General features: G+C 43.8%; 1 protein-coding gene and 1 long non-coding RNA gene across 2 annotated transcripts; both read left to right on the top strand.

Annotated features, from left to right (window-relative positions):
* The first annotated feature begins 1,259 nt into the window (after positions 1 to 1,259).
* Positions 1,260 to 2,055, top strand: LOC306780824. Its single transcript, XR_013772167.1, has 2 exons — positions 1,260 to 1,431; positions 1,462 to 2,055. It is a non-coding gene; the product is annotated as an uncharacterized lncRNA (long non-coding RNA).
* Positions 2,056 to 4,724: 2,669 nt separating this feature from the next.
* LOC306780921 (transcription factor E2F1-like) lies at positions 4,725 to 7,989 on the top strand (the record flags this gene model as incomplete). The annotated part of the gene is made up of 7 exons (XM_079273462.1): positions 4,725 to 4,976; positions 5,194 to 5,293; positions 5,509 to 5,728; positions 5,883 to 6,035; positions 6,161 to 6,275; positions 6,583 to 6,865; positions 7,727 to 7,989. 7 exons carry the CDS (start codon positions 4,725 to 4,727, stop codon positions 7,966 to 7,968), a joined length of 1,365 nt encoding a protein of 454 aa, XP_079129588.1. The 3' UTR covers positions 7,969 to 7,989.
* Between the last annotated feature and the right edge of the window lie 1,877 nt (positions 7,990 to 9,866).

Here is a 9,866-nt window from a genome sequence, read left to right as displayed (position 1 = left end):
CTTGAGAGGACGTGCTGTTATTGTTCAGCATATGCAGTTCAGAAAGGTAACGTTCATGCCTTAAATCAATGAGCTGGGATATCTCATCTCAGCCCCCGAAAGGGTCGATTCCTGCTTGTTTCTCTGCGATAGAAATGTCTGCGTCAAACTTTATTGCTTGTTCTAAGTTATGTAAGTTAACATGTTTGTTTGTTTTTGCATTCCTGAAGTATTGATATGCGTGTGGGTGCATGTAATCGTTTTGTTGAATTTCATATTTATTTTTAAAAAAAGAGAAGAAGAAAAAAAAGTGTTGGGGGCGTGTTCATAGAGAAAATGGTACCGAATTTTACATTTATTTTCTGTCAGGGAGCGACTTTACACCCACATGTTTATTTGGGGAATCCAAGCAAATCATGAAGTTTGTGTTTTGTTTGTAGATGAACTTCTCATCAGTAGCACCTTGTTATATTTTGCCATGTGTTTTCCTTCTTGGAGGATATATTCTGACCCGTTGTGCATGTGCAACCTTCACATTGGCTAATGATGCATACAAATGTTCAGGACTCCAGTTTGTCCTTTTGACCGAACTGACCACGCGTGTAACTTAATAATTCTTCATACCTTCTCTGTCCACGTCGGTTTTTGATGAGGGATATCTCCATGTTGCAGGCAACATTGCTGATCTGAGGTTGCACATGTGTTGTAGTGTAAACCTCGGGGGCCTCAAACTGTCGTGTGACTGTGGGGGAACACCTTCTAGCTCACAGTCGTCTTCTACTTCCTTTATCGTCTGTGGAAACCATCAAATCCAGTGCATAATACCCGCTTCTGAAAAAATGTTCAACCGCGGGGTGTTCCAGGCCTCTACAATGGTATTGGTCTCTTGTCACCCTCGGTATGTATCACATGTTTGGTCTTTCTCTGCGCTTTAGCGTCTATCGGCAGCTGAGCCGATCGACGCCGTCGTTGAGTGTCGGCCGTTCATGTCGTCGGCCTGTCGTGTTTCGTTTCTCTGCGGGACAAAAGCATCGCCTTGTCGAGGTAAAACTATAATTATTAATGAAAACTCAAATCAGGATTTTGTTTTTGTGTGTGGACGTGGTGAAAGACTGCAATGTTTTCAGGTGTTTTGTGTGTGTGTGTGTGTGTGTGTGTGTGTGTGTGTGTGTGTGTGTGTGTGTGTGTGTGTGTGTGTGTGTGTGTGTGTGTGTGTGTGTGTGTGTGTGTGTGTGTGTGTGTGTTTTGTTTGTGTCATTTTGTTTGGGGGGGGGGAAGAAGGTTAAGATTTGCACCAGGGTTGAAATCAAATCGCTTTCAGTTAAAAACAACTGGGAATCAAAGCATGTATAATTTTCAGAAATAACAGGTCAGGGCTCCTTATGGAATATATGCCATTTGATCAAAACTACACAAACAATATTGCGACTTGCGTATGATAACTTCTGAAAGGTTATTCTTCCCTTTTTGCGTTCCTGAAAGGTTATTCTTCCCTTTTTGCGTTCTACCAATGTCCGGCAAGGTTTCCTTTGTTTTACAAGCATCGTCTTTTCAAAATAAACTGAACTTCACAGGAAACCTCTTGGTCATGTTTAGGTAACAAAGTCACTTCGAAGTGACAAATAAATCAACGTTGAATTCTGGTTTCACACGGGACACGAACAGCGGCCTCCAGGGTGAAAGTCAGATTGTTTTTGGATCCGACCTCTGACCTCCTCCCTATGCAGACGTTGACACTCTTTATACTTCCGCTTCACGATTACGGGGGTTACATGCGTACATAACGGGACTTGTATTGCAATTGGCCGACGAATGAACGGAAGTGAGTGACTGCAACCCTGTTTCAGTCGCTGTTCAAAGTGCTTTTAAGGGAAACCGTAGTTAATCCAGCAATTAACTACGGAATCAGTTTTTTTGGGGAGTTCTTCGTTTGTTTCGTTTTTTTTTACAATGTTGACGCTACATAGCGGGTGAAAGAAACCAACACAGATTTGTACTTGTGACTTATTAATGGACAATGATATGCCCTTTTGTATCATATTTTCTTTGACAAAAATAAAAAATGAACTATTTTGATTTGGCCTATTTGCACCACATCTTGACTTTCTGTTGATCTAACCCCCAGCACAGTGTCCCATTTAATCATTCATATTCATTGGTCATAACTTCAGAACGTTGATTGTAATTAAATACCGTAAGTGCTGCGGACATTCCCACAGCGGTGTAACACACTCGAAAGCAATGTGAACACACAAGGTTATTTTTACGGCGCAATTTAATTGTCTCCTCTAAAGGAACCACCAGGCCTGTAGCAAGAAACATTGGCGAGTGATTCGTTGTGAGTCACTGAAGTCGGTGACATTGAACACGTTGTCTTTCCTGCGCCTCATTCCTGCAGTTAGTCTCATCAGTACTGTTGTATACTCAAACGAGTTATGTATTTGTGGACATTTACTCCATGTTATTTCATAGTTCTCATTATTGGAGAAGAAATAAGGGCTCAGACTGAGGTATTCACTGCCAGAAGTAACCAGAAAATACACATTTAGATGTCGATGTAACTCCTTTTCCATCATTATTCATCGCATACACGTAAATACTATCTCACCTAATGCAGCTAGAGGGAGCCCTTCACCCAAGACAGCGCAGAGAGAGACAGTCAGGAGGGCATGATACATAGTAGTACAATGTGACCTCACACAGAGGTTGTAATCAATACAAGGCCGCTTTTTTCTGTTTAGTGAGGTGGATGTTGTACCTCCAGTCACCTTTAAAAACCTTAAACATGTTGCATCTTGATTTAATCAATACGATGCCTGTTTTCAGCTGTCTGCAAGAAATTGAAAACATTTACATATTTCCCAAAATGTCCAGTTCTTCTAAATTCAATTTGAATAGTTTTAGTATTATTTCTTGGATTCGTTGGGATTGCTGCCGCTTAAGTGGGAAGTCATATTTACCTAAATCTTTTCATGATTCATGTGTGGCAGAAATTGGTTTAAAAAGCTGTTCTAACCAGCTAAAAGTGTAGTTTTCTGTTTCACTGGTGAGACCATCAGTATTGCATATATATATATATCAATTAATTAGACTCCACCTTTCACCTGCTGGTGCTCTCCAGTTTAAAAAAGTGCATTAATAATTGTTAAAAGGATTGTTGTAGGGGTTTGGACTGCAGCTTTGGACTACGTATGCAGAAGATACCGCAAGAATGTGGAGAATGTGGATTGCCACAAGTAAAGAGTGAGTGTTTATCAGAGTGTAGGTGGATCCTAGTTGTTACTTGCCACATATTTCCAGAGAAATGTGTGACGAGCATGTTTCCTGATAAACAGGTGTGGCCCAATTATACCCATGTGGATGTGCACAACAAAATAATAATGATAATAACTTTTAAATAGCACCTTTCTAAAACAAAGTGATTCACAATAAACATGAAAGCAATTAAGAAACTCAATCAAACAGCTCAAATAAAAGTAAGCCACCCAGTAAAAGTGAGTCTTCAGAAGAGGTTTAAAAGAGGATTCTGACTTCTTCTGCCTTTGATTACCAGGAAGGGAGTTCCACAGCTTAGGGGCCTGGACAGCAAAGGCCCGGTCACCTTTCGTGACCAGTCGTGAATTTGGAACCGTTAGCAAGGAGTGGGAAGTCACATTTACCTACATCTTTTCAGGATTCATTTGTGGCAACATTGGTTTAAAAAGCTGTTTTAACCAGCTAAAAATAGTTTTCTGTTCAACTAGTAATACCATCAGTATTGCATATTTTTTATATATATATATATATATATATATATATATATATATATATATATATATATTAGAGTCCACCTGTCCAGCTTTGGACTACCTGTGCAGAAGATACCACAAGAATGTGGAGACTGTGGATTGCCACAAGTAAAGAGTGAGTGTTTATCAGAGTGTAGGTGGATCCTAGTTGTTACTTGCCACATATTTCCAGAGAAAGGTGTGACGAGCATGTTTCCTGATAAACAGGTGTGGCCCAATTATACCCATGTGGATGTGCACAACAAAATAATTATAATAACTTAAAAAAAAGCTGTTTTAACCAGCTAAAAATGGTTTACTGTTCAGCTGGTAATACCATCAGTATTGCATATTATATATATATATATATATATATATATATATATATATATATATATATATATATATATATATATATATATATATATATATATATGAGTCCACCTGTCCAGCTTTGGACTACGTGTGCAGCAGATACCACAAGAATGTGGAGAATGTGGATCGCCCCAAGTAAAGAGTGAGAGTGTTTATCAGAGTGTAGGTGGATCCTCGGTGTGACGAGCATGTTCCCTGATAAACAGGTGTGGCCCAATTATGCCAACTGTGGCCCCACCGATTATTTGAAAAGGGCTCACTGTTAAAGATTTTTTTTTTTTAATTGTCATACAATGGTGGATGGCCACAAGAAGAATGAAAAAAAAAAAAAAAAAGGGTGTGTGATGCTTAACAGTGGGAAGGTGAAGCCTTGTCATACCTTCAGTTGCTGACAACTCCTGCTGACAGACCAAAGGGTAACTTTTTAAAGACATGTCCAAGCTGCCTGTAAACGCCTGCAAGCAAACTTTCAAACGGTTTCATCATTGTTCCTTAAATTCACGGACTACAGCAAATCCAAGTGGGTGTTGATACTCAAACTTGCAGCACGTCAGCTCGCCCCTGAAGTCCAGTGAAGAGGGTTACCCCGGTTGACACACCGCAATGTCAGAGACTCTGATAACAGGGCAGACATCGGAGGATCTGTTGGCTGACTTTGAGACTCTGCTGAACTCTGGGAGCATCGACCTGAGCGAGAACCACCAGATAGTGATCATCACCAGCCCCAGCAATGAGGGACTCCACCCGGCCGTCGTCCCCACCAGCACGGGGGAGATCTTGCTCTTCGCCACGCCGCAGGGCCCTGTCGACGTGGGGACCCAGGACAAGAGGCGACCAGCTCTGGGAAGACCCCCGGTAAGGGGGGGAGGAGTTGTCCTTAAATATATTATGTTGAATTGTTTCTGCGAACGTGCTTCTACACACATGACAAAGCTGTATAAGTCCATCCACCCGTTGCTCCAAGACACTGCTTTTCATTCAGCGGTGGCTTTCATTTTTTCAGTAGTTTTCACTTCCCTCTTCTTAATACATAGTAATTACATCATTGTTACACCCATTTGTATCTCTTCAGGTAAAGAGGAAGTTGGACCTGGACAGTGACCATCAGTACGTCAGCACAACTCGACCATCCATAGGCCAAGCACCACCCTCCACACCTGCTCCTCCCAGAGGTATACATTCACACACACTCACACACTTTCAGCTTGATCCACTGACTTTTCAGAAGCAATACTCTTATTCAAATCCTATAATAGAGTTCATTCCTTGGAAGTTTTGTGTGAAGTTTAGTGTGAAAAGCTTTTAAAAAGTAGCACACTAACATTTCTCCAAGTTGTGGTTGAAAGCAGAATTGTTTTGAACCCACGTGTGCTCCCTTTCTTTCCAGTTCCTCGAACCACGACGGAGAAGTCCCGCTACGACACCTCCTTGAACCTGACCACCAAGCGCTTTCTGAACCTGTTGTCCCAGTCGGCTGACGGCGTGGTGGATCTGAACTGGGCCTCGCAGGTCTTGGACGTCCAGAAGAGACGCATCTACGACATCACCAATGTCCTGGAGGGAATTCAGCTCATCTCCAAGAAGTCCAAGAACAACATCCAATGGCTGTGAGTGTGAATAGAGAATACATTCCACGACATTAAATTGGTGTTTGAAACATAATACAAGCACATAAAAAAGTGGCTGGTATGTTGTGTTTGTGGTCCATAAACATCTTCTTTTTGTTCCCTCTTAATATTTACATGCTGTCTTCCCCTGTAGTGGTAATCGCGTTGATGCGGCGTTGGTTTCCCGCCATAAGGAGTTGCAGAGAGAGGTGTGTGACCTCACAGACGCTGAGGAGCAGCTGGACGAGCTCATTTCCAAATGCAACCTACAGCTCCGACTGCTCACAGAGGACCCGCCGAACAAGAAATATCCTTTAGACTTAAGTGACTATTTCAATTTAGCCAGCGAAGCGTTTTTTGTTTAAGACCGTTGCGGTCTTGGAATGCCCCCCCCGCTGCTGTGTTGTATTCCTTCACCGTTGTGTTCATCACGCTGGGCTACGTGCGCTGCCAGGACTTAAAGAAGTCCTTCGATTCCCCGGACCAGCTGGTCATGGTGATCAGAGCGCCACCAGAGACCCAGATGCAAGTTTCAGAACCCAGCAAGGTAACGGGCCTCGGAATGTTTTGAGGCATCTTTAAAGGGCCTCAGGATTTCTGCGAATGCGAAGAAACGAGGGACAGAATCTCGGATTTTGAAATCCAAAATGCGGATGCAATTTGAGGGAGTTAGTCATCCAAAAAACTGAGGAATTCGACACTAACGGCTAAATTTAATTCCATTTATTTTGCAATTTAGAGCACTTTATTCTACACTTTGTTTGATTTAAAACAGTGCAATGTTGCGTTACATCAAATTCATTGATTGTCATTAAATTTTAAGTTAGTGAAAACGTCTTCTCTTCGTCTCTCAGGGTTACCAGGTGTCGCTGAAGAGCACACGTGGTGCGATTGACGTCTTCCTCTGTCCAGAGGACAGCTCCGGCATCTGCAGCCCCGTGACAGGAAGCAGTCCCTCCAGTCCCGATGCCGACCCATCCCTGGCCCCGCCCCCCACACAACCCACGGACCAGTCGCAAGCCAGAACCTCTACAGCGGAACTAGACGAGGGTTCGTCGTCGCCAGCGTCCACGTCCTCCACCGTGACCGCAGCCTCCCAGCAGGACCCCTCATCACTGGTGTTAGGTGGCGACGCAGGTGAGTGGTCACGTTAAATAAATGTACATTTATTGAACGCCACTCGCGTCACTCTGCTGCTTACTACCCTGAAAAGGTGTTGAGAGTTGACCATCTCCCACAAGGTTGGCGGTTCGATCCCCGGCTCCTACTGTCTGCATGTCCCCTTGATCGAGATGCTTAACCTCAAGTTGTTCCCAGGGTGCAGCAAACTACTGCTCCTAAAATGCATGTATGTACCTATATGTACAGTACATGAAGACTCTTAATAAAGTTTGCATTCCATCGTCCATCCAACCCCAGTTGGGTACAGGTGCAGGCCAAAACAACATTTTAAACGAGAGCACACGGTGTTGGTCATGTCGTGGTTAAACATTTGGGATGAAGCATCGCGCTGTGGAGAGTGTGTTCCACTTAAGAAGTGGAAGCTAGTTAGCCTAGCATGCTAACCCCAGCACTGATTCCTACGCTACGTTATTTTGTGTTTATTTCAACTCCTGCTGAGTGGTGTGCAGCTCCTGCACGCTCGGCGTTTTCATGAGTTTAGTTGTTTTTCAAAACAAAGTTCAGCAACAGGTGAACACCTCCCCGCTTCTTATGTCGCCGAGCGATTCACGTCACAAACGGTACGTCTGACGTAACGAAGGGTGTGCTGAAGCCACGGCGCAGGAAAGCTTCAGGCGTGACTATTATTGTGAACAATGGTTGTGTTTTATTTGAGTTGACAATGAGGTGTGCGTGCACAAGACGGTACCTGGAAACTGCCTCACCTTCTCATTACGTTCTTCACGCGTTCATGCACGTTCTGTGTGTTAGTTGGCGGATTAGTTGTTGATCAAACAAACGGCACTGTTTTTTTTGACATTCCACTTTCCGCAACAGAATCGCTGCTGGGAGGCGACCCGTTCTCCGGCCTCGGAGACATGCCCGATTTCGACCTCTCGCCCCTCTCCTCCTCGGACTTCCTGAATGTGGATGGCATTCCTCTCCCACTGGACGGTTTCATCAACCTGTCCCCCCCCCACAGTCACGACTACCACTTTGGACTGGAGGACCACGAGGGCATCAGTGAACTGTTTGACTGTGACTTTGGCGACCTATCGCAGGTTTTGGGGGACGGTTAGATGCGGGAGGAGAGGAGGAGCACGTGGGCCTCTAGATTTAGGACTCTTCCCCAGTTCCCTGGGTTTTCCAGAAGAGGGCTGGACATCGACATTTTAACGGCAAACATCTGTCGAAAGTCCAAACTTAATGTTTTAATTGTGCGGTTGGGGGGGGGGGGGGATGATATTTGTGTCAATTGCCTGTCATCCTCAAAATACCACCCTAATTCCAAAATCTGTTCCCCAAATTGTACAGCACATTATCATCACTTATCTTTGGCCGTTTAAACTCTTGGCAAAGACTTTAGCTTTAGCATAGCTATTTAAATTATTTATATGAATGTTATTTTGATAACTTTGTACGTGCGTTGTTTTGTTTTTCTGTCGTTTGTTCTTGATAATCTTTAATCCAGGTGGACTGTGCAGGTGTTTGGACTCACAGGGCTGGTTTCCTTAACACAGATTAGCCTACATCCGATCCATGCGGCTGGTTTTTGTGACATCTCGGTCTGAAGGGGAAAGGTTCGCATCCCCGCTGCCGAAGCTGGTTCTGCGAAACCAGCATTTTGAGACGGGAAGTTTCAGTTCGGGTGTGCTGTTCCAAAAGCGTCTTGTGGCTGTGTTTTTTTTTTTTTTTTCCCCGCAATTATAAGACGCCATTGCCAGCACAAACGTTTCTCCATTGATAATTGGTTTTATCTCAGACACTGGAATCCTGACCGACTGGTTTCTGCAGCGTCTCTGACGGTCGCTCGAGGTATCGCTGCCCGACCCAATGACCAGCTTTGCTTCTGCTCCACAGGCTCCTCCAGTTGTAATGAATAGCGGAAGGTTCATTTTGAATTTCCCTCCAAACCCGCCGACAAATGTTTTTACGGGGCTGTATATATTTATCTGAGATGGTGACGCTTCACCGAATGGTGCCTCGAAAGCCATTGTAGAGACTCCACCGTGTGACTAGTGATGTGGTTTGAAGGAGAAGGTCCAGATAGGTTGTGTTGGTGTGCAGGAGAGCAGGTGGTGATAGGCTGCTGCAGTCGTGCTTGTGATTCAGGACTAATACGGGATGTGTTGTTCTCTGTTAGTTAGCTCGGCGTTTAGCCATAGTCTCAGGTGTTCAGAGAGGAGCGGAGTCTTAAATCAACGTTTTTTGATGCAAACGTGTGTGAGAGTGTAACCGTGTTCGTTGCGTAGGTTGATGATAGGTTTTCGGTTTAGAAAATTCTTGAAGACAGTGTGTTCTTTTTTTTGTTTTGTTATTATTTTGGGGTCAAAGCGAGAGAAGTTCACCAGATGCCTGTAGACTACTGCTCCCAAAAACCGCCCGACTGTTATTGGCATGTGGGGTCCTCGAGCCCTGACGCACGGCTAAAGGACCTCGATGGATCCTCACACACCGTACAATCATTGCATGTTTTCTTAAAGAAAAAAGCGCATTCAGTGTGGTTTGTTCATCGTTACTTGTGAATAAAAGCACAGCTGTGCGGTTGCTTTTCCTCAGTCTGATCGGGGTAGAGCAGCGGTGAGGGGGTTGAGGTGGGAGTGATGGGCTCTTGAGAGGACGTGCTGTTATTGTTCAGCATATGCAGTTCAGAAAGGTAACGTTCATGCCTTAAATCAATGAGCTGGGATATCTCATCTCAGCCCCCGAAAGGGTCGATTCCTGCTTGTTTCTCTGCGATAGAAATGTCTGTGTCAAACTTTATTGCTTGTTCTAAGTTATGTAAGTTAACATGTTTGTTTGTTTTTGCATTCCTGAAGTATTGATATGCGTGTGGGTGCATGTAATCGTTTTGTTGAATTTCATATTTATTTTTAAAAAAAGAGAAGAAGAAAAAAAAGTGTTGGGGGCGTGTTCATAGAGAAAATGGTACCGAATTTTACATTTATTTTCTGTCAGGGAGCGACTTTACACCCAC

This window comes from Melanostigma gelatinosum, assembly GCF_949748355.1.
Source record: "Melanostigma gelatinosum genome assembly, chromosome: 8".
Taxonomy (NCBI): Eukaryota; Metazoa; Chordata; class Actinopteri; order Perciformes; family Zoarcidae; genus Melanostigma; species Melanostigma gelatinosum.
Note: the sequence above shows the minus strand (reverse complement) of the source record. Positions and strands in the feature narration are given on the sequence as shown.